General features: G+C 41.6%; 1 protein-coding gene across 1 annotated transcript in view; it reads right to left on the reverse strand.

Annotated features, from left to right (window-relative positions):
• MMS22L (MMS22 like, DNA repair protein) overlaps positions 1-17200 on the reverse strand; it is a 78888-nt gene extending 61688 nt beyond the window's left edge. Inside the window, exons 1-7 of the mRNA XM_066610120.1 lie at positions 17119-17200; positions 14284-14478; positions 12291-12416; positions 5983-6035; positions 4693-4780; positions 4430-4607; positions 3406-3499 (exon numbers count right to left, since the gene is read on the reverse strand). Coding sequence (XP_066466217.1) covers positions 3406-3499; positions 4430-4607; positions 4693-4780; positions 5983-6035; positions 12291-12416; positions 14284-14462 — 718 coding nt within the window. The 5' untranslated portion in view covers positions 14463-14478; positions 17119-17200. The remainder of the gene's footprint in view (positions 1-3405; positions 3500-4429; positions 4608-4692; positions 4781-5982; positions 6036-12290; positions 12417-14283; positions 14479-17118) is intronic.
• Between the last annotated feature and the right edge of the window lie 8243 nt (positions 17201-25443).

Genomic DNA, 25443 nt, shown 5'->3' on the forward strand with positions numbered 1-25443 from the left:
CATTGGCTTTACAAAGCTGCAAGCTATGACACTGACCAAGTACATACTGCTCCGGGACAGGGTATCTTAGAGACCGCCTACTTCCACACAATCCGGCTCGTCCTCTTAGGTCATCAGAGAAGGCCTTTTTACAAGTGCCTCCACCTAAGGAGGTACGTGGGGCGGCGGCAAGAAATAGGGCCTTCTCAGTAGTGGCACCAACATTATGGAACTCCCTTCCCCTTGACTTGAGAATGGCTCCCTCTCTTGAGACTTTTCAGCAAGGCCTGAAGACATTTTTGTTTAAAGAAGCCTTCTGAGTGCATGGCCTTTTTAAACATCTTTTCTGTATCTTTTAGTATTTTTACAGGCCTGATTCCTCTGATTTGCTACGTTTTGCTCTTTTTATCTGACTATGGTTTTTATGGGTATATGTTAATCTGCTTTTAATCTGTTTTTATTTGTGGTTAAATTATGTTTTTAATCTGTATACACACACACACACACATAAGACAATATGCCTCTCTGCGAACATGTTTAAAAGTACACTTGTTAACAAGTGATCTTCAATAGTATGTCATCACTATAAAGAATAAGACTGCAAACAATTGAATTTAACGGGACTTGCTTTCGAGTAAACAAAGGAGCCAACTGCAAATGACCATAATAATCTTGAAAGAAATTAGATATCCTGATCATATTCTACTACAGCCCAGTAAAAAATGAGTTGTAATTTAATTTTTCACTCCTTGAATATAAGGGGTATCCTACCAAAGTAGAGAAGTTTCATTCATGGAAAGAGTCTTTCCATGAATGGAAAACTGTTCTGTTCATGGAGCAAAAACGTACAACACAACCCACAATATCTTTAAAAATACTAGCTCAATTCAAGTTCTATAATTGGTGTCTGAACATCTATCACTTCCAATTCTGAATATTCACTTTAAGACTGAATGACTTCAGAAACCTGAAGTTTTGCATGAACTGAAAGCAGCTTTTACACATGTTAAGATTGTCTCTTATCTTGTGTATGTATTTTTAAATATTTATCAGTCTACTTCACTTTAAGCAGAAGCTGAAGGAATCTGAAGGAAGAAGAATCCATGCTGTGAGCAAAGGTCTTTCGTCACTATGTTGAAGGAAAAATATGCTGAGAATTGGACCAACATTTATACTCTAGACCTGAAAATATTCTGATTCTAAACCACTTGAGAACTTTACCAACACCATTCTAATAGCACCGCTTGTTAGGTTACCCACTCAAATGTTGCTATCACTTCCAATTTTACTATCCTTGAATTTTGGATATAAGAGATTGTCAGCAACATAAAGTAGATCAAACACTTTATTTTAGAAGTATTTTAACACACTCCTTTAAAGATAATTTCACTCAATTTTGAAAAAAGTTAAAGTAGTTCAAAAGAGGGTTTTTAAAATTTTTTCCTTAAAATTTGCATTTTTCCCCACCAAAAAATGTCTTTTCCTGGGTCTGTTTTTTGTTTAACAACAAGGTGACCATTATGTTATTAGGAATTGTAATGTGGGGGGTCCCCTGTACACGCGGATCCCTTATCCATGGATTCACTTATCCGTGGATCAGATCCACAGGACCCATCCACATGCGCCACCTATGAGGTGCTCTATAGTGTCCTCTGAGCCCAGCAGAGGCTGCAGATGTCCGTCCATGGCCTCTACTGGGCTCATGTTTTTTTTTCCTGTTAAAAAAAATGACTTCCAGTTGCAGAGACCCCTCCAGAGGCAAGGGTAAGAGCTCTCCTCGACTCTGGAAGGTGGGGGGGGCATTTGCCCATATCCGCGGTTTCGCTTAATTGCAGGGGTTCCGGAACAGAATCCCCATGGACGTGGGGGCACACCTGTACAGAACATAAGTACTTTGATATAGATGAAAATTAATAGGCTGGCAAACATGCTTGAAAGTTTCGCTTCCCATTGTCTGGTCTACCTGAGAACAATGCATCAAACTAGAGTCAGAATGAATCCAAGCACACACTTTCCTCACTGCTTTGCCTGCCCTTCAGACCTTGTCAAATTCAAAGCAGAGCACTCTTTTGTCATTACTTTTAAAACTTAATTCTTATTTCTGATCAAATATTAAATAATATCATAGGAGTCCCGAGAAGCTATGGAGGGAGATGAGTGAAAATGACACTTATCTAATCATTTGGCAGCTAAGATTGACAGATCTCAAAATCCATGTTGAGCTGTGCCTGGCAGCTTTGAATGAGATCACTTGTCAACTGGGAAATTATCTTTCAAAAATCCAAACACATATATTTTATTGGCCACGGTAATGATCGCCGGAAGCTCTGGCAACCATAGCTAACCACTCACAATTTCTGATGCTGGTACAAGTAAACAGGGATTCTGGTCATAATTAGTATGTTATTAAATTGTTTTAGTGGACTTCCAAAAAAGAAATGTATCTTTAAACATATACCATCACATTTCTGTGCTTAAGGCATGTCAAGGTAAATGAACAAATTGCCCACCCCTTTACTGAATGTTGAGGGTATAAATGCTTTGAGGACTCTAGCTTCTGTTAATGACTTAAACAGGGGCTTCGGAATTATACTGATAACTGTCCAGTGGTTTTTACTTTACAGAAAGTTATACGGGACGCACACAGGGGCCTTGTTCATCAAAAGGCAGATAACGCCTAAAAATACACAGGTTGGAAATTCTTCTGAAATCAATAGGACAATTCCACAAAGTGTGTTAATTGGTTTAAAATATGTTCTAGATAGATATATTGACTTTTTAAATGATTTAGAAATGTGGTTTGCTGTGAAAAAAGATGGATGAATTGATGTATTAATTGATTTTTTTTTAAATTGCGCTAGACACAAGTATAGATGAATTGATCCTATTATTAACCGATTAAGACTCTAGAGTTATAAGACTGGAAGAATGATAGAACAGGAATAAAACAGACAGTTAGCTATCCTGAGCTATGACATAGGATGAGAAACCTTCAATGGGCTACTTGGGATTCCTTTGAAATACCGGGCTAACACACTTGCTAATGAGATATTCCAAGCCTAGAAATTCCATTTAGTTTTTACAATACAAAAATGTTTGCAGCCCCTGTCCATATATATAAGCAATGAATACTAGGAAAAATATTGTTGATTTCATTTAAGTGGAAAGTGAGTCTATTGAAATGTCTATTTTATTTTTACTTCAGCTGGTGTTGAACAGAATCAATGTAATCTATGCCTTCTCTCTCTCTCTCTCTCTCTCTCTCTCTCTCTCACACACACACACACACACACACACACAGTTCTTTTTAGATAGTAATTATTTGCAAGTGCATTTAAAACAAAATAGCTTATAATACAAAGACAAAACTTGGCACAAAAGAAATGCAGCAATATAAATCCCAGTATCAGCAAAAGCCATACTTACTTGGCATCTTTTTGCCAAGCATATGAAGAATTTCCAGAACTGACCAGTGGATATCTAGGTAAAGATGCAGGAGGTGCCATGATGAAGGGAACAACTATAATTAAAAGAAAATGTTGCACAAGAATAATGTTGCAAAATCATATAGATTAAAATCATCATAACTGTGGGCACAAGAATCTTGGTCACAAAGTAGAAGATAAATAACCTAAACAGTTTCGGAACCATTGGTCTGCATATTGTGGACCACTGTTAATAAGCTACAAAAATGATCAAGGGCAAAGATGAGTAGGTGACCATTTTGCATCATGGTAGCTACAGTGGCACAAACAATGATTTGTGCTAATGCAACTGCAGAATCCATGCAGCTGTCACTGCTGCAGCGCAATGAGATGATGGGCCCTAATTGGCAAGAACATCAAAGTCCTGCATTGCATCAGCTCCCAGACAAGGGTCTTAGGGCCCAATGTTATCCAATTTTCCAGTGCTGGTGCAGTTGTGCCAGTGGTGTGTATACTGCATCCTGAGGTTGTGGTTACACTGGAGCTGGAAAGTTGGATAGGATTGGGACCTTAGACAGCTTAGCGCATGTTACGAGTGATAATGTTAATGCCACTATCAATGGCACTTTATTGTTAAGAAAAATATATTTATATCTTAACATGTCTTCTATTTAACGTAATATTTCTACAAATATTTTCTTTAGTGAACAAACTGCACAGATTATATTCAGATCAAAACAACCATCAGTTATTCAGGGTGTATCGAAATGTAATACCCTTTGTGCTTTCGAAAGCAGATACATACAATCCTTCCTGCTTTGCCTTAGTATGAAGGGAGTCTATTGGCCTGGGTGCATTTGGGGCCCTACAGTACTGTCCTAGCTCTAGATTCTTTCCTCAAAAACCCCTCTCTCCAACTGTTGCTTCACCAATTGTCACTTCATCAACATTCTGTACTTCGAGTGCCTCTCACTAGGCATAGCACACTACGTCACTTTACATATGGAAAAAAGAAACAGCCAAACCTTTGTATGAGGCAGAATGGTGAAAACTCCTAGTATGTAGCCAGGGAGTTCATGTAGGTGTCCAATGTGCAAGGTCAAAGAATGGAGTTCTTTAACAAGCAAGGATGGTAGTTGTGCTTCTTCTTTCTCATATGGGTGGAACAACTGATCAACGCTTGCTTCATGGGGTTCCAAATACCTATATGGGTACATTGGCATGTAATATGACATAGCAGCAAACATAAAGAACGAATTATTTAGAATGAATGCATTTGACAACTCACCTGAAGATGAAAACTTTCACATATTGTAAGAACTTAATAGATTCTTGTCTGACATTATGGGCTTCCCAGTGAAGGTTTGCGGCCTGACCTGAAAAGTCACAGATTAAGGTGTGCTGTGCTAACATTACCTCAGCTATTCCCCCACCTACTGCTGTCTGAAGGAGAAATAAAGCAAGAATTCATGTCTTTGAAAAAGAAGCAAAAGAGAGAATTAGAACAAATGAATACAGTTAGGTCACATTTGGTCAATGAATCTCCTTTAATTCCAGAGGAATAAGAAACAGGTGGAGTAATGGACAAATGGCAACATCTGAAGTTTGGCATGCACACACACATTAGCTTGCACACACGCATTTAGCTTTCTACATGGTAAGTTGCTGAGATGCAGGAGCCCATCCCACAGATTTTAGTGCCTGTGTGAAAACTGTCAATCAGCCCTTTAAAAAAAAAAGCATCCAAGAGGTATCCTAAGACATGAAGAAAATAACAAATTCAGGATGGATCACTCCACACTACTACTTTAGTGAAAGTACTTTAATTTTAGTACTTTAGTGAAAGTAATTTCACAGAGTAATGATAGCAGTAGAGTCCCAAAAATTAATCTTGGTCTAGAGTTGGACCAACAGGCTTAAGCATCTGCTGAACCACAGGCTCACCAAGCCGCATATAGTAGCCTTGATGCACAGGCAGATGCTACTTGCTTCACCACTAGGCAATGCTATGTGCAAAATGCAAAACAATAATAAAAAACTTCCCGCAAGCAAAGTTGCCCTGTTTCCATAAAGTTCTATATATACATAAGAACTTATGTGTATATATAAGCATTTATAAAGCTTATGTTTTATGCTTGCCAACTAAGGATGTACCCTTATATTTTGGCCATTGACAAAACAGCTTAACCATTAAGCACAAAGATATATCACAACTATAATTCCAAGCATTTGTCACCACTATAACCAATATTGAAAACATCAAGTATCAGAATTTGAGGAAAAGGTCAAATTCAGTTGTCATTTTTTTCACTGGATTATTATCACTGCTGAGTGACTGAGTGGTTAGTTAGCAATTTTTAAATAGAGATTTCTTATGGTAAAATTCATACAAAAATACAGCATCAACATTTTGTAAAGGTCTTATGTAGGTTGCATTATTATTCTTTTGCTCTCAGATAGGAAAGGGTTAAAACATGCAAAAAATAGCTATTGTCAAAGACATTCTCTCTCTCTCTCCCCCCCCCTCACTGAAACACACACATAACAAACAAGAAACCCTCCCTTTTGGTTCACTTACCAAAGTCAGATGAATTTGACTGAATGAGATTTTCCAGCTTGTACATCTGTTGCCTAATAAAGAGATAAACATATACTTGGAATGAGTCTGTAAAACAGAGTTCTGTTCCTAACATAGTGTTCACAGACAGCTGCTAGTAGCCTGCTACATCCCCCCGCACTCAAATCTGTCTCAAAGTTGAAGCCATGGGTGGGCAAAGGACTGGAGAAGTCAAGACAACTACCATGCTCTGCCTGACCACTCCAACCTAGTGGTACAGCCATCAACACCCAGAGAGATACTGGCGATTCCACATGATGTTTGTTGTTAATTATTCTGGATTTAACTTAAGGAAAGCATGGATATACCAGAGGTACAAGCAACATTCATTATTTTATTGATGTATAACATTTACATCTTGACTTCCTTACATCATGGAACACAATGGAGTATATATGGGATGCCAACCATCCAGGTACTGACCAGCAAGATGACTCTTCATGTGTCCTCAAGCCATGTAGACACAACAGTGTCCTAAAGAAGAATTACTGGTGCAAGCGGATCACAGACAGCAGTGATTTGGGGCCCAATCCCAACATACCTCAGTGGCAGAGCTGGGTGTTGCAAACGTGCCATAAGGCATGTCTGCCACATCCTGAGATGAGTCATTGCTGGTGCCAGCCCAGCGCCAGTTGGCGCCAAGCTCAGTGCCAGATGGACACTGTCTGGAGCAGAGTAGGAGCTCTGGGCAGTGGTGAGGGTTAGAGGGTTGGAGATAGTGGTAGGTGTTCTGGAGTGGAGGGAGGGAGGGGCAGGGGGAGGAACCAGGGCAGGGGGATGGTGGGACTGGCGGAGCCCTGCTCCATTGAATCCTATGCTCCATGTTGGACTGAAAAACCCAACATGAAGCTCCTCTAGTCTGTGCCAGCAAAATAGCCAGCGCAGAATGGAGAAGAACCACTGCGGTCCCTGCACCCTTACTCGGAAAAAAGAGGCAAAAGACCCCTTCCCCCGAGGAGGCCTCTGGCAGCCCTCACTCTGCTGCTGGATGCAGTGTTAGCCATTTTGGCGCTGAGGCAGCTGTCAGAGCCACTGAGGATAGGATTGGACTGCCCGGCCCCTAACCTTACAAGAGATTTCAAAGCACAAGATGAGACACCTTTTCCCATGGTGCAACAAAGCAGAATGATGAGAGTATGGATGCTACTTTTCTTTCTTACTTATATGTTGCAGCATTATCCCCTGCATGTTGTAAAGACACAAGGGATTAAATTACTGGTCCTTACAACTGTATAATTTACCCATCAGATCACCACACTTTTCTACCAATGTACTTGCACAAGCATAACATTTCATTAGTAGCTGTGACAAAGTGAAGCAATAAATTGCTCTTATATCTCAGTTATTTAAACCTTAAGGCTAGACTTGCCATACTGCCCAAATATAGCTGGGTCTGAGCCAGATTCTGGGTTTTTCACTTGGTAATAGCAGTACCTGGCCTGGATCAATTAAAATGAAAATACTGCAATAAGTATTCTGCTCAATAGCCTGGAAAAAAAAAAGCAAACCCACTCCCAGCATTCTGGGTATGAGGGGTACCTGATGTTTTGAGATTGATGAGTAACTGATCAATGGAGACATAGTGCTTATTTCTAATTGGCCAAAAATCACAGGAAAATTATGCTGTGCCAAGTAAAAAATTCCTTTCAATTGTGCTTGATGTTGTCATGTAGTGATTTGGTGTTGCTGGAATCTATGCTGTTCTCCTGCATTCACTATATGAGTATTTGGCACACTGTGGCCTGATCAACAGGTTGGGGGAGGAGCAAGCTAACTGGAGAAGAATGCTGCCTTGAAACTGAGGACAGAGAGATTTGGTTTATTAGTCTTTTGATTTTTTTGCAGTTTAGAGATAGCAACAACATTGGGGAATAAGAACATAGCAACCTTACTTAAGGCCCAAGTTGCATTAGCTGTGCATAGCTTCCCAAATCTAAGTATATGATTAAATGCCTTCAGTGTGGACTCCGCTGAAGACACTGAGTATTTGATTGTGTTGATTGACAGATTTTCTAGTAACTATTAAATCGACTTGCATATTCACCAAAAGGTTAAGCAACTTTCCTACCAGGCTGCAACACAGCCTGAACAACCACCTTTTCCTCAAATGAATTGACAATCACAGGTAAACATATAGCACAGGTATGAGGTGCCTTATACAGGAAATGCTAGTTAAGAAGAAGCAGACACTGCTTATATACTAGATGCAATTTTGAAATGTCAAACTACTCTGAAGTGTTGCATTATCCGATAGTAATAATGATGCTCAAACAAGCCTAGAAAACCATGTTCATAAAAGGAAAAATAGGTTATAGTCCACTGTGCAGCAAATGAAATGAGCTCTGTACACAACAGAGAATCCAGCAAATCACGGTACACAAGACTGCCAAGAGAGAAACTGGAATTGTTAAAATTCCGGTTTCTGGAATTTCTGGGGGACATTGATATGAACCCCTACTCTATCACTGTGTAGGTCATGCAATGCAGCTGCAATTCTTTCGTTATGTGGGTCATACTATTAGGAAGCAACCAAATAAATAGTTACCCATATTCAGGGTGAAATGCCATGTTGCACTTCAGCAAGCTTACGTTCTCAAACCCACATTTGCTAAGGTCACCTGAATACAAAGGTGTGGAAGGGCAACTGTAGGACAGAAAGAGGTGGTATTTATTCCTTCCTGTCGCTGTTTATTCATCCAAGAAAATGTTTCACATCCCTGAGACAACTTTTCTCTATTCTAGGTGGTATTTCTGTAAAGAGCTAAAAATCAGCTAAAACAGCAGGAAGTACTTGCTAGGCAGTCTTTGGTCACTGGTAATATCATGAACAACTCTCCATCAATTGCTCCCTGGAAATGCCCCCCCCCCCCCCGGGCATTGGCATCCCAACTGAATCACATCATACATGCATTCAACTTACACAAATTCAACCATAGGCACTCACTAAACTGTTTAAGACATTTTTGCCCAACGCTGAATATACACAACAGGAATCAAACATGTATACCTCGGGGCTGGGCTGAAATGGGTTAAATAGTGTGGGCGATTCAGCCTGCCTTTTCAATCAGTGAGTGTATGCCCTGAACATGAGACAGGAGTCATGAATCTGCTGTTCCTTCCATCAGTCTCAACTCCTCTGTGCTTCTCAGAGTGTGAGCATCTTGCCATGCTGAGTGCAATTCAAGTGTTTAAATAAACAATATGTACTTTTTGTATAAAGCCCCTAAATATAAGAATTTAAGAGGTATTCAAGGGTAATTTTGACTATACTCTCTTCCCCCTTTATAAGTACTTTTGCTATGTAGATTTTAAACTTACTCATACTGCACATATTAAGATAATCTCTCTTAATCTACACCAATATTTTCAATATAAAATCCAGGACTGGTGAAGGGGGGGAACAATGAAGTCCCTCATGGAGGCAAGGTCTACCTCTCATTTTACTGGATGTATAGACCTTCTGTCTGCTTTGAGCTCTGGCAACAGAAGACAAATTTGCCTTGCATACCCAGGAAGGAGTTCCAGGAGGTTAGATCTAATTTTCGATCCCTCCCTGTGGAAGGTCCAGAAGCACCCCCTTTCTTGGGTGTGCTCCTGTGGGCTTTACAGAGCGACGTAGGAAGAGGAACCATTCTTCCTGCGAGAAGCACTGCCTAATGCAGGGGTTCTCAAGCTTCTCAGAAGTAAATCTTTGCAGGGGCAGGGAAAAAGACAGTAATGCGATCCCCGGGACTGCACCACTGCAGGAGCAGGGTGACTTTTTTCTAACACATCTTACATCCTGCATAAAATGCACAGGATTAGTAAAATTAATGCCTTTAATATGTAGTTCTGCCCTGAAGTGCCATTTTCCCCAACTGACGCTAATACTCACATTCACACACACTGTACTTCTGCACTTTCCCAAAGTCTTAACTCATCGGATATGGCAAACATAGAGCTCAATTGCGCCCCCCCCCCAAAGAGCAGATTTTATGGAAGCATAGTGCTTTTCCAGAAAGAAAAAGTCTAATATATATTACAGTAGATACTCAAGTATAAGTCAATCTCACATATAAATTGTATGCTTTCTATTACTGTGTCAGAACAATTACTGGTAAGTAAAATTGATTCTTCCCCCTCCCATCCCCCTATGTCCTGCTTCTCAGCCCAGTCCCACCCCCACCTCACCAGGCAGCTGTTCTTAGAAACTTTATGTCCTGTATTGACCCGTGTGTAAGTTGACTCATGTTTTCAGGGTCAATTTTAAGGCATAAATTTTTCAACTTATACAGGAATACAGGTCCAGCCTTGTTATACACTGATTTTTTATACACAGATTTGATTTAACACAAGTGGCCCCTGCAAATGAGAAGGAATGTGCTGATCCCCGGAGAAGGGAAAAAATGCACCATTTTAAAATCACAGTTTTAGCTGTGATTAAAGCAGTTTAAAAACTGCTTTTTACTGTTGCAGAGAGACAGTCATACAGTTGATTATAAGTATAACCTAAGTATCCACAGATTTTGCTATCTCAAAGCTGATGAGAAGGGCCCTTTAAATTAAAGGAAAACAGTCATTTAATAATGCCAGAGAGGGTAGTCAGTTGACAATCCATCAAACATTTTCTCTGCAGGCTTCACTCCTCCCTCCCCACCCAGCACATTAAAGAAGGCTAAATGGCAGCGATTATCACCTTCTCCACTCTTCCCCCCTTGCTGGGGCTCCTGGTGAAGGGAGGGATTGCTGCCTGCTAGTGAAGCCTAAGCTCCTGGAGAGAGACTGATTGTCTCTGTGTGTATTACAGAGGTCACCAAGGCTGTTTTTAAATTACCAAAGCAAAGAAACTTTGTTTTTTAAATTGATTTGCTATAGTGCGTTTTTTTGCCATTCACAAGAGTTCTTGGAACAGAACCCTTGGAACCCTCAGATTAATGAGACTCAACCTGTACATACTGGATCTTTTCCTTCCCCTTCACACCACTGTGTCACATAAGAAAGCAACAGGTGGCATCCTAAACTGTTCTGCAACTAGGTGGCACTTCTAGAACAAGATGGTATTGAAAGCTGCAGCAAGCAGGCAGATCAGCTTCCAACCCATGAACAGAAGGTACCTTCACCTTCAGATTTCAAGAGGCACAGGAAGCTAAAGGGGCAAGTAGGGAAGTTGCTTAAGAATGCCCTATCTGGCACCAATGGGGCACTTTCTAGTCACAGCCCAATGAATGCCCAGTATTTCTCAAAGTTATTGTCTCATTTTCAGACTCGCTAGATCTTTGCCTGCTTCGTTCTCTCACCAAACACCAGTTTGAACAAGACAAGAATAAGAGAGAAGGTTACAATTTTATGGGAACTGGTACGAACCATCAGTAGCAGAAATGGGATTGAGAGAGCACAGAATACAACCAGTGTCATTATGAAAGTTGCCAAGAGATCACAAAGAATCTAAATAGACCCAAAAGCTCAGAAACTCTGCTGAGAAGTTAGCAGGGTTCAACGCCATGACCGGTGAAGCTGTTACAAAGTGATGTGATGCTGTCTTAGGGTTTTGTCTAGCTATGGCACTAGGATTGGCAGGGCTACTGCACTATTTTAGAAACCCTGCGAGAGGAGATGTTGTGATCATCCACTGTGAATGTTGTTTCCACTGTGAGGGGGCGAGCATTGCACGACTGGTGACTAGATCTTGCTCTGGCTCCAGTATAACACATTCATCCTGCAATGAAAGTTATAAGAAGCCTTCAGGCCTAGGCACACACAGACCCATTCTGAGTCAATATGCCTAAAAAACAGGTGTAACCTAATTATCCATGAATATTCTTTCCCCAGCTCCCAGTGAAGTGAAGGGAGGGGTCGCTTGCCTTGGAGTGAAGCCTTTCTAAGCACCTGGAAACAGAATGATTGATTGTCTGCCTGCTGCCACTCTTGTGCATTACAAAGGTAAGCAAGGCAGTTTTTAAATTGCTGAGCAAGGGGACACTGTTGTTTAAATGGATTTCCTTTAACACAATTTTTGGCATCCTTGGGGGTTCTGGAAACTGAATCCTTGCATATACCAAGACACAACCTGTATAAGCCCTTTTTTTCTTTTAAAATATATGACAAAACTGCACACCCATTTGCACAGTGTCAAGATTCAACAACAATGCAGTATCATGGAAACATGAGTGGTAACAAAGTGAAACTGATGTTTGAAGGACAATGTCAACATACTCTCCAGTCACACATCTTGAGAATAAGTATATTTGGATCAGCATACTACAGTGATAAAAAACAGTAAAAAATCATACCTAAATAATCCAAAGAGAAGTGTACAAGACTCAACTAAAGCAGTTTCAGTAACCCACTGAAAACCAAACAATTCAACAATATCTTCTTCAAAATCAGTTGGAAAGGGATCTAGGTCCAGCAAAATTCTGAAAAAAGCCAAAGGCACTATTATTCACAGGTTATAGAAATATTATACATATTAACAGTATTTATATATTATTAACAGTATTTATATACCGCTTTTCAACTAAAAGTTCACAAAGCGGTTTACAGAGAAAAATCAAATAGCTAAATGGCTCCCTGTCCCAAAAGGGCTCACAGTCTAAAAAGCTCACAGTCTAAAATACATACATCTAAACATATATATTAATTCGATTTTCTGAACACAGGATTGTTACCCAGTGCCTCCCTACCTGTACTGTAGTGTCTTGGACAGGTGCCTTTCTGACAACAGTAAATGCTAGGAATGCTAGGTCAGATTTCAATCAAAGGGCATCTTTTTTCTTTGGCTCTCTTTCTCACCCACCCCTATGTGAGATATCTTATGGAAATTTCTCAAAGGAGTCTGACAACTTTACCTCACCTGCAGCACATGGCTCAGACATGGGGACATCCTACCTCTAGAAGAAAACAAGGCCACCAAGAAAGGGACAGCTCTTTTGGTGAAAATTTCACCTCATAGAAATTTTATCTAAGTCCTGAAAAAGGTGCAGTAATCAAGCCCTTTTGCCAGGTTGGACACATCTGCCATCTCCCAACACTCTCTTAAGAGTCAACTCTCTCGTTTTCAAATTGAACCTTCCCTAGGAAATGGGTATAGCTTTCAGAAACAAAGGCAAGTCAGGAAGGAGTCTCTGCTGGCCCAGAGGATCACTCTCCCAACTCCAGGTATAAAAATCCTATAAATACACCAGAGAACTCCAAGTTGCTTCTCATTTCCTCTTTCTCCCCTCACTTATGTTGGCAAGGCGCTCTCGCTCTCGCTCTCTCTCTCTCTCTCTCTTTCCAGGTTGCATTTGCCTGCATTTACACTGTATTTACAAAATGCTGTATTTACACCAGATATGGGAGGAACAATAAAGTTCTATGGCCTGCTCTCAATCCCTTAGCATAGGCTTAGCACCATTACATCTGCAACATTATTCAAATTGTTATGGCTCAATTTAATAATAATATTAATACAGGTATTTATATACCGCCTCTCTCAGTGATCAGATTTCTTCTCAGACTTTAATTCAAGCAGTTTACATAGGCAGACTTTTCTAAATCCCCATAGGGATTTTTACAATAGTTCTAATCTTTCATAGAACTCCTCATTCCAGCTGGATTCCGTCCCGGGCTGGCCTCTCTCCGGCCACTACGCCTCCCACGCTGCACTTGACAGCAACTCCTCTCCGCCACCGAGGGTCAACTTGTCAGTATATCAGCAGTTCTCGACAGTTCTCAGATACTTTCGGTTGCTTCGAACCGGCATGCCCAGATCTTCAGGCATACAAGGCGGGAGCTCTAAAACTGAGCCAGACCTCCTGCAATTTACACATTGCTACCATAGTGTGGTTGCTACACAAAATTTTCCCCTGCCGTGGAGCCCCACGCTGCCATTGTAACACATGCATGTACCAATCATATAGGAAGTAACTGGGGGATTTGGATGACCTAACACCTGTACAGTATAACTTCTCCAGTGGACTGCTGGCTCAGCCACAGAATCAGAAAAGAGGAGATATTTCAGTGACAGTCATACCACAGGCCCCCAAACCTTCTATTCAAACAAGTCAAAAAGACGAATGGGATTACTGTGGAACAGAGCAGCTGTTTGAAAAAATTACACATTTTAAACTCTCAGTCTCACACACACACACACACACACACACACACACACACACACACACACACACAGGAGACTTTAATACCACTCAATTACACTACTGAAACATTCTTGGTAAAGTCAAGCTTGCCCAATAATACTTTCCAGATAAAAGTGCCAAGTGTGACATTTTAAGTTTTACGTACCTCTTAAAAGACCCGGTTGCTAAATAGGAATCAGCAGAAAAGCTCTTCCCTCCACTTCGAACATCTGACACACAGGAGAAACAGGGAAGTCTGGAATACTGCCTCTCCACTTCCATAGCCATCTCTAAGCTTTCCGTGAGCGATGAAGGCTCCGAGGGAACACTGAAATCATCGTTCATTGTTTACGCTTGCCTCCTGAAATATGACACCTTTATATATTGTATCTGCACACACGTGAGCATGCATGCAAGCTGCTGCTGAATGAGAACATGAAATACCAAATACATCCCTTAAAAGCACTTGCACATAGAACAGTGAGCTATACATTTTCAAACCACCTCAGTATCCTAATATGCAAAGGTCTGAAACTTATAGTGTTCCAACTTGTCATTTACTAACATTAAGTGCTCTCAAGGTCTTAGGGTAGTGGTTCCCAAACTCTGAGCCGTGACTCCCTGAGGAGATACGGAAACCAGCCAAGGGAGCCACAGAATTCCCATGAAAAACCTGCCACCCTATTCAATGTATAGGATTGTAGCCCTAATGGGGAGTTGTGGCCAAGGGTTCAGTCGGTCAAGGCAGCCACCAGACAAAAGTTTGGAAACCACTGCCTTCAGGTAAAGGTTATATTATTGTAAGTGATCCTCCTGTTATGATTTTAGTTCTGTTCACTTTTAAAGCAGTCTTACAACATATTTGCAACCAATAATACAAATGGAACAGAAAAAAAAGGCAAGACTTGTGCTCTTAAAATAAAACCTACAAAAGTTTTGTGACTTGAAAAGTGAAAGTCTTTCTGGAACCCAAAGGGTATTACTTAGCGGCACATATATTAATTAAATTTTACAAGAAACAATTTGCTATCATACTTAACAATAGGAATGGAATACAATATTTGAACATAATATTTATGTTCAAATATTTGAATATTTCAATATTTGAAATGAACATTTATTTCATTTTTGCAAGATATTTTGTTTCCAAGTTTATGAGCTGAAGGCTCCAAGGCTTCCTATGATTTGGTTAAAAGTAGAATACAGTATAAACAACACAACAAAATAGCTTAAAGGAATATATCTAAAATCTAAGAGCGGCTGCAGAAGAATTGAAGAGTAATTTATTACTCTATTCCAGTGGTTTTCAAACTTAGCACCAGGACCCACTTTTTACAATGAGAATCTATTAGGACCCACCAGAAGCTATGTCATAACCGAAAGTGATGTCATCAAGCAAGAAAATTTTTAACAATCATAGGCTGCAATCCTACCCACACTTACCCAGGAGTAAGTCCCATTGACTATCACTGTTAAAAGCATATACATAGTAGCCTGTCAAAAGTGCAGGTCTGTAACATTTCCCCAAATGCAGTTACATATCATGGTAGCATCAAGTGATATATTAAAAATAAAATACTGAAATGAATGGGGACCCACCTGAAAATGACTCATGAACCACCTAATGCGTCCAACCCATAATTCGAGAAACACTGCTCTGTTTAGAGGAAAAAAACTGCTAGGCCCATTGCATGTCACTTAAAATGGAGACTTGGGGAGGTTAACAAAAAATGTATAAGGCATACAAACACAAAATTTTAAAGTTTTTTTCTTCTTTCTTCTACTGCCATCTTTGGTCGTACAAAAATAAAATGTTACTTTAATATAAGGTGAAAATCAAATTGTAAACTGTTGGCCCAACTGTGATAAATATTATCAAGTGAAGAATAGTTCTAAAGTTATTAATGATGACAATTTTTCATTCATTCAACATCAATCTGCTGTTGGCAAGTGAACACTACTCACTGATTGAAATTCCCAGTACATGCAATGGGTAGACTGGCAATAACCATCAGCAAGAACTATGGGTATGTTAAAAGTTATTAAGAAATCCATGCCAAATGAATTTGAACACCTTCAGCAAGTGCCTTCAGCAATGTAACACATGACAAAACTTATATAGGCCATTAACATTTGTGAGGGCTAACAGCAAGGTGCACCAAGTGCATATTTCTTTTAACAGATCCAAATAAAGAAAAAAAGGGCCCATGAACATATGCAGAATGCTTTTTTTTTTTTGGCCACCGAGTAATCATGATCTACACTTATCTGGGTGTATTCCAGATTAGACAAAATGAGGTTGCAATGTTAAACAAAATTACTCATGAGTCAAAACTCACTGAACACGGTGAAATGTTGCCTCTTAGTAAACATGCAAAGGCTTCACTGTATGAGTTTAGCACCTGAGTCCTACAATGTGCACTTACTTAAGAGCAAGCCCCATTGAACTCAGAGGGATTCACAGCACAATCCTATCCCCTTACCTGGGAGTACCACTGATTTTAATGGAACTTACTTCTGAGTAGACAGGCATAGGATTGCACAGTGACTTCTCAATAAACGCAGCCTGATATTAACTACTCTTCTCCTGCTGCCGCTGCCACTTAAACAGCACAGGTTTAAAAGTAGAAACAGATCCAACAGGAAGGAGGTCGACCAAGCAAACCACACTATGTGAATGCTCAAGAGCACAATCTTATGCATGTCTACTCAGAAGTAAGTCCCATTAGAGTCAGCAGGGCTTACTCCCAGAAAAGTGTAGCTAGCACTGCAGCCTCAGAGCCCCATCCTATGTGTGTCTACTCAGAAGTAAGACCCATTGTAGTCAGTAGGGCTTACTCCCAGGTAAGTGTGGCTAGGACTGCAGTCTCAGAGCCCCATCCTATGCGTGTCTACTCAGAAGTAAGGCCCACTGTAGTCAGCAGGGCTTACTCCCAGGTAAGTGTGGCTAGGACTGCAGCCTGGGAAAGGGCACGCACAGACCCAGCTCTCGGGCACCCACCTGCAGGCGCGCGCTTCGCAGCCCGCTTCCCCGCACAGAACTCTCCGAGAGCTACAATCGCCGCTCCTCCATAACTCCCGCGCGCACTCAGCGCTGAGCGACTGCGCCTGCTCCGAGCATGACACCCTCTGACGCCGCTGGTGGCAATTGGGCAGAGTGCTTTGCTTCTGGTGGGAGGGGAGGAGCAAGCGCAGCCTTTCCGCTGCAGCCTTGCTCTGGGAGCTGCACTGACTGCGTAGCAAAGCTGGTGTGCGCACTCAGAGCGTGTCTGGAATTGCAACCTGGACGCATAGGCAGGAGAACCAAGTCCTGGTGCTCTTAAGCCGTTGCTGCCCAGGGTTGCATATATGCAACAGGGATCAAATGTGTACATCAAAGTGAATTGGGCAGAAATGAGTGCCCCGGATGCTCCAGTCCTTTGCACGCTTGCTTATACTGGACACCCAGTAAACATGCACACTGGGTAAGTGTGCTTACCCAGAAGTAAGTGCCAGCAATGTCCGCGAAGCTTGATACCAAATCAACCAGTGTGTAGGACTGCAACCGTAACTACAGCCTATGAGCACAGCCCTGTGCATGCTTCCTCAGAAGTAAATCTAACTGTGTTCAATGGGACTTACTCCCAGGAAAGCGTGCATAGGATTGCAGCCTATATCCGTTCCTTGTACGCTTAGAAAGTAAATGGTGCTGCGAGTAGGATGGTAGTTTTACATGGTAGCAAAGCTGCATGCTTGTGTGGGAGCTGATCCAGACCGAACACAGGCCAGGCAACTTGCTGCTGACTAAATGCTCAGTGTAAGCCTAGGAAGTAAACCCGATTGACTTCAGTGGCGCTTACTCCCAGGTAAGTATGCATAGGTATTGCAGCATCAGTAGGATTGGGTGGAAAATCATAGAACTGCCTTTGGGATGCACCCTCGCCTTCTTCCCAGAACCCACTGACAATCTGCAGGGTACAGTAGCAAGTACTGTAGTAAGTTTGCTAATTATCAGTCCAATCCTATGCATGTCTAGTCAGAAGTAAGTCTCATTAAAGTCAATGGGGCTTACTCCCAGGAAATGTATTTATTTATTTAGCATATGGCATTTTTATACATGGACTTGTATATCAAGTAGACTAGATCAAATGTCAATGTTCAGTTCGTCCAGCCATTCAAGGATAGAGTTGCCTTCTTTGAAAAAGCCAGACCATGGGCCAGTATACACCCTCAGTTTGCAGCCAGACACAATGTGGTATATGGTTTGGCGGAGAACGTGCAATCACACACCCAGGAAAGTGTGGATAAGATTGGGCTGTGTATCTTCATACGTATATGAATTACAAATTCATACATGCAAGATGATGTGAAGTGTGGAAAGATGACAAAAAGGTAAACAACTCAGCTTTTTTTGCTGAGAAATGCTATGTGCATATTTTTAATTGTATATTTTCTGAAATTCTTTTGTTCATTGTCTTATAATAGACATAAAGATGGAGGGGGTCCACCTTGTATTCCAAGCCTCTGATAGCTGTATGGCAGGTAAAAATCTATGAGGTTAAAGCTTTTCATAACATGAAGTGGTAGTGATGGGAGATATGATAAATTTATTGAATACTATGTAGTTCATAATTTAAAAGTGGCAAGCATAAACTGGCAGAACTAGTGTCCCAGCATAATACAATAAAAATATGTATTATTTTTCTATTTAAAATACAGTAATCAAATCCTCAAATGCAGTGGGATAGTCAAACATAAAGGGAAGAAACCACATTTCCACTGCATCTTTTGTGTTCAATTCTCATTTTACTTTTTCCTTCCACCCTTGTTAGAACAGGGGTGTCCAAACTTTTTGGCAGGAGGGCCACATCAGCTCTCTGACACCGTGTCGGAGGCCAGGAAAAAAAAGAATTAATTTGCATTTAAAATTTGAATACATAAATGAATATATTGGAGATGGAACTTACAGGAATGAATGAAGGTCTCGCAATAGCTCAAGGCCTATAAAAGATCTTGCACAAAGTAAGGCCGGCATTTCCTTCGCTGCCGCTGCTGCTTTACAGACATGAAACAGCAAGCAGTGGAGGGAGCCCTCTGCCCACAGCTCACACGAGAGGTAGAACAGTCGCCTTCATGCCAAGAGCAGTCACGTTGGGCTAACACAGGCTCCAGCAAGTCTCTGAAGGGCCAGAAGCTCATTGGAGACTGGGGGCTCCCCACAGGATGGGTTGGGGGTCCCCAAGGGCCGCAAATGCCCCCGGGCCAGAATTTGGGCACCACTGGTCTAGAGATTCCCCAAATATGTATGTGCCAAGTACTACAGCGTATGAATGTACAAACTGCTTTGCTGGATCTTATGAGGAAACCATATAGTTCAACCTGATGCCTCTTTTTGTCAGAAGCAGGGCATGAAGCCTGCAACCCTGCTCTATTCTTTGTTCCCTAAATTTGATTCACAGTCATAGAATCCATCCTACGAAATCCAGTGAAACGTATGGAAGATTGAAGTTGCGCAACTTGCTCTCGTGGCCCAGTCCTATTCAGACACTGAGCTAATAGTACAACCATCATCATATCCTAAACTTGCCCAGGCAAAGCCATACATGCCAGCACAACCCAGCACTGATAAAACAGTGCTGGTAGCTCACTACACAAAGATGCAAGCAAGGAACCAGGCATGGTGAGTTTGAGCCCAACCAATTGCCCTAACCTTTTGCATGATAGGCCAGAAACACCCATAGCAGGGACAAAAGAAGAGGGGAAGGCAGGTCTAGAACCCACAAAGCTGCTCTCTAATCGCCCAGTCACAGCAGGAGATCGGCAAAAAAACCCCCACTCATCTGGCATTCGGCACCTTGCATCACCACAAACAGGCACACCTGGCTAGGAGGCTGTAACACATAGATGTATCAGAGGGAGCACTGCATGGGCGAATCATTGGGCTTGCACGTGGCACAGGGCACCCATTGCAGCAGCCTAACCACCACCACCCCTTTGCATCATTGCTGGCACACACATCCAATGGACTGTAGCACATAGATGTATCAGAGGGAGCACTGCGTGGGCGAATCATTGGGCTTGCACATGGCACAGGGCACCTATTGCAGTAGCCTAACCACCCCCCCCCCCTTTGCATCATTGCTGGCACACACATCCAATGGGGTTTTTTATTTTGCCACCCTCCTCAACCCCCTGCAACTGTCTGCCATACACTATGGCAGTAGAGAACAGGGGGCTAATGACTATAAAGGAGCATTCTACCTTCTCACCAGGAAGTCACTGAGGGAGGATGCTGTAGATGCTGAGAACAGAGAGGCCCTCCTTCCTGAGTCCAGTTGAGTTAAGAGGCAACAAAGTTGGGAAGAAGGGATCCCTATCTTCTAATAAAGAGAGAACCAGTGTAATCCAGTCAAGGTTTTTATGGAACTATATCAGTGACAGAGCAGTATCTGAAAGAGAAACCCACAAGTGGGGTTGTGAATTATCTCCAAGCAGGGTTGTCATTCCAGCTTATCCAACAGACATCCAAGGAGCAGGTGCCAGTTAGTTCTGGCTGCACCATTTGGTTCACTGTCTATCCTAGAGTTTGTAAAGCCACAGGAACCTGCCTGGTACAAGTAGGTTTGCAATCTTGCTGAGCAGCACTTGACACTGGTCACTGCATGCAGACAGGCTGTAGGCCTGCACTGTGTCCTTGCCTGTGGGGTAGCTTCCTCTGGAGCGAAGGGGAGGCACAGGGGGTGGTTCATTGGGGTGGGTTGTAACAAAGACTGGACAACAACATGATATATCTGATTGTGTTGCATACTTGGTGTTTGTGAAAGGGAGTGGTGTCCTTCTGGGAGTGAGAGCATGGTGGCTTGGAACATTATCTTTCCCTCTTCTGGAGGATGCTGCAATAAACTTCTCTAGTGGAGAGCTACTGTTTAGCCCCCTGTGGCAATGGCACAGTCCTGAAAAAACAAAAGAGGTTCAGATCAGTGTTTGACCAGTATCAGCAATGGTTGGAGTCTCTGGCATTCTTCCAAAGAGAGCGGGCAGTTGAAAATGGAAGCCATGATTAGGAAACAGAGTTTATAGCAGAGACACATTTGATAATCCTGAAGGGTCAGAAGGGGGGGGGGGTATACATGAGACAGAGATGTGACATCCATGTGTGGCAGCATGGAATTCCCCACCTTCCTTTGTTCACCTGCAAGGGATGCATTGTTTTTACTTTTGCTGTTGGAGTAGTGAGGTAGAGGTTCAAGCTGAGTGTCTGCATGTAGAGTCCTTCTAGGGCAAGAATACCTACAGTCAGGAAACAATCTACTCACACTGTTCATATATACACATATATATTCCCACCCTCCTTCACAAAGGCATATACATATACGTATACTTGCACATACGTGCATAAATACATGTGCAGAGACGGCCAACAGTGCATCAACCGGCCTGGTTTATACTCACTGTTGCCTGGGGCTGTTCAGCACTCCTCCATCTTTTGCTGACTGCTGCTTATCCTCTGGGTTCAATCCAAAGACCTCTCAATAAACAGACAAAAGTTGAGCAGGAGGCTGAGGTTAGCACACTTGTGCTAGCATTGTGATAGGTTTAAGTGGGCAAATCTCCTGAATGACTTGTAAAATATTTTGCACACTTAAAAATATTTTTATATTTGCCTGAATTAGTGACGTACTTTTTTCATGATAACGATGACATAGGTTCCCCCCCCCTTTGCTCTTGCTTATTTAGAAAAGCATCTTCCTGGTGTCTCTGTATTTCTGTTGCAAGGAGAACAGAGGAAACTCCTGTCCCTCAGAAAGTTAACTTCCATGTGCTGCTGCAGCTACAGAAAGTGGGACTTGTTAAATCTCAAATCTTCTGTGAATACATGGCTTCTGTTGCTCTTGAGGGGGTAAGAATCTTTTTTAATCCTTTCCCTAAGTTTCTGCTGCCTAATTTAAAAAAAAAAAAAGCTCACCATGATAAAATAGAGCTGTACTCAGTGTAACCCTGATTTCCATATGCAGATTTCTCTGCACTGACAGCTCTTTTCCCCAGTTGCGCTCTCTCTCTCTCCTTGTGTCTGATTTTTAGACCACCTTTATTTTCTCTCTCTCTCTCTCTCTCTCTCTCTCTCCCTCCTGCATGATGAAGCTAAAATATCCAACAGGCAGAGATTTGAGGTATAGTTTCTTAGGCACATGGTGGTTGGGGGGCAGGGGAAAGAGAAAAAGGGGATTGCCCCATTAACAGTCTTAATTGTATGCTCTCATCTCTCTCCACCACCCCCCACTACTCTGTGATTAAAGTTCCCCAGGATGAAGAAACTGGGAAAAGGAGTCCTTAACGGAGCAGCAACAGTCTGCAGTGGAACCAGATGTGTGGGACTTTTGATGATCTTTGACATTAAAAAAAAAATCAGTAGGAGAAACACGTCTAACACAAAAGCTGCAATCCAGCAGATACATTTTCTTCATGGCAGCAGCTCTGTCGTGTCGGCTAAGGAGCAATGTGCTGTATGTCAAGTTGTGCTGAGGAGAAAGGAGATGGAGGGTTCTTCAGCACAAAACAGAGAGCAGAGGTAAGAAACCTGTTTCAGTGATGCTTTTGGGTGTGTTTGTATGTGTTTTTCCCCAGACTTGAATGCCTAGAGAAAGAGACACCAAATGTGCCCTTAGTGTATGCTTCATGAAACCCAGAAGTTAATGCTGGTGGTTTATGTACATGTTTTGGAAGCATTAAATTGCCATGAATTCTCTTGTTGCTTATTTTTCTAATGAAATGGATCTATTAGACAAGCACATTTCATGAGTGACATCATGCTTGGTACTAAAAATGGATCTGCCAAGTCTTGCTTGTTCTGATGTAACTTGTCTCAAACGGCTGAATTTGTCACAAATTCAAGTTCGTGTGTTTTTTGATTCCATCTCAAATATTCGAAATCTTGTTGAAATCCCAAGCTGATCTCTCTATCCATATCTGCATCTATATATCTCTATCACAGAAGCGGCAAATGCTGGATAATTAAGTACAGTATTTAGCCTGGCTGTTTAGAAGCCAAAGAATAAGGTAATAAATTTTATTGTACTAATCAGACTCAAGATGTTCTCTGTGTTAATTGGGTTAAAAATTGCAGTACTTATTAGAAATTCTAATTTCACAATGCAGCAGTGACAATAAGCTCAGCCAGTGAATTATTCACATCTCTAATTTGCTCACTTAATGACAGTGTGCTGTAATCAGAGTGCAGAGAAGGCTTTCTATGCATTATGTATGATGCTCAGGACTTAAATGCAGGACATTATGAGGATCTCGGTGGTTTGTTAATTAGTTTTCCACCAGGCAGGACTTAGATATTCGCCAATAAATTTCTACAGTTCAAAAATATTAGGGTTGCAACACAAACAAAAGCAGGAACATGCAGAGAATCAAGGCTAGAAATGAGGATACTTGAACAATTTGCAAAAATGTGAGAAATAAAACATTTGAAAAAAAATAGTCCAACATTCTTGGAAAACAGCAAAGAAAGTTTCATCTGACTTCTTCCTTCTTGAAAAAGTTTATGGCTAAAGTGTTGTTGTTTTTTCTACTTCTTAAGTTTTATGCAGGTTTTTTCTGTAAAACTGTCAATACTTCATGTTTCAACAAGTGTTGACAATTTGCTTTTAGTTCTTCTGCGTATTTGGCATGCCATGAGCAAGAGCTGTTAAATACTAGTGTTAAGTGGAAAGTTAGTTACAGATATGGGTGAGATTCAAAGAGCTACTTTACCTGTGCCTAAGGGTTTGGAAAATAGTCTCTGGGATTTTGACTATACAATCCGCCCCCCCCCCATCATGTCACAGATTGCTTTGAAACTCCCCCAAGTATATTGTTGTCTTTACTGAGATTGTAAACTGTTTTGATGACCCCTTAATTAGAGTAGAAATGGGGGCTTAAAAATATTTTTAAAAAATCAAAATTTCAGAAGACATTTGTCCATGTGAAATGTGTGTGCTATTAAAGAAACATAAATGAAAGGCATGTGGAATTATAGTACAATCCTTAACATCTTTACTAAGAAGTTCCATTGTGTGCACTGAGGCTTACTCTCAGGTAAGTGTCAATACGATTGAAGCCTAAACTGTAATCCTATTCACACTTACCTGGGAGTAAACTCCATTGACTATAAAGGGGCATAATTCTGGATGGGCATGCATAGGATTGGGCTCAAGGCCCAATTGTATCCAACTTTTCCAGTGCCAGTGCAGCCCTGAGATGAGGGAAAAAACATTCCCTTACCTGGAGCAGGCCTCTATGACTGCTTCCACATCACAGGTTGCAGTGCATGCCCCTTAGCACAGCGGCATCGGCACTGGAAAATTGGACAGGATTGGGCCCCTTTGTCTCATAGTTCTTTGGATCTTGAACTCAGGGCACAACTGAGGTTGTCAACTGACCAGGGAAAAACCCTAAGTACAAATCAACCAAAGTTAAGCACCATTAATTTAAACGAATACATTTTTTAATCTCCTCCCAAGAAATAAATAGAACCTAAGGCTGTTTAATGTGGATGCATTGTGCTGAAGTTTGTAAAAAAGTTGTATTTGGATAAAGAAATAAATTGCTTAATTTAACTGTGACATCAAAGGCCAAACTAGAAATTTCATGGGAGTTGCACGTTAACACTTTCCTGATATTGTAAAGCAGGCCCCACCAGCATGCCATACACATAATCAGAGGAATGGCAGAGGGAAGGGGCTGTGCCTCTGGCTAGTTTTCATTGGTCACTAGCTCCAGTGAGCCCTGGCCATTTTTTAATCGCTACCACCCAAGCTGGTATTGCACCTGACAAACAAAATACCTTTCTTGCTCTGAATGAAATTGCAGCTGGGGGTGGGAGGGGAAAGGATGTGGAGTGGAAAAATGGTTGAAGGAAAGTGGGTTAAGCAGCTCCTTGTTCCTGATCTCTCTCCTATCAAATCTGCTGCTTTTCATTTTTTTTTAAAGATAAAATCAATTATGAGAATCTTAGGTATCCTCTCGTGTAATATCTAGGTTAGTCCTGAGTCTGCAGATTCATAAATAGGTGCTTCCACACGCAATAGTAACACTGAACCAGTGAGACTTCGCAGTTGGCAACTTTCAGTCTCGAAAGACTATGGTATAGCGCTCTAAATGGTGGTTCTGGCACAGCATCTAGTATGGCTGAAAAGTGAGTGACAATCCCTTCCACACTGGAAGCAAGTGCAGTCTGTCCCTGGTCTGTCACCCTGGCTATGGGCCTTCCTTCTTTGCCTCTTTGCCTCAGATTGTTGGTCAAGTGTCTCTTCAAACTGGGAAAGGCCATGTTGCACAGCCTGCCTCCAAGCAGAATGCT

Source organism: Tiliqua scincoides, chromosome 1 (genome assembly GCF_035046505.1).
Source record: "Tiliqua scincoides isolate rTilSci1 chromosome 1, rTilSci1.hap2, whole genome shotgun sequence".
In the NCBI taxonomy this organism is placed as follows: Eukaryota; Metazoa; Chordata; class Lepidosauria; order Squamata; family Scincidae; genus Tiliqua; species Tiliqua scincoides.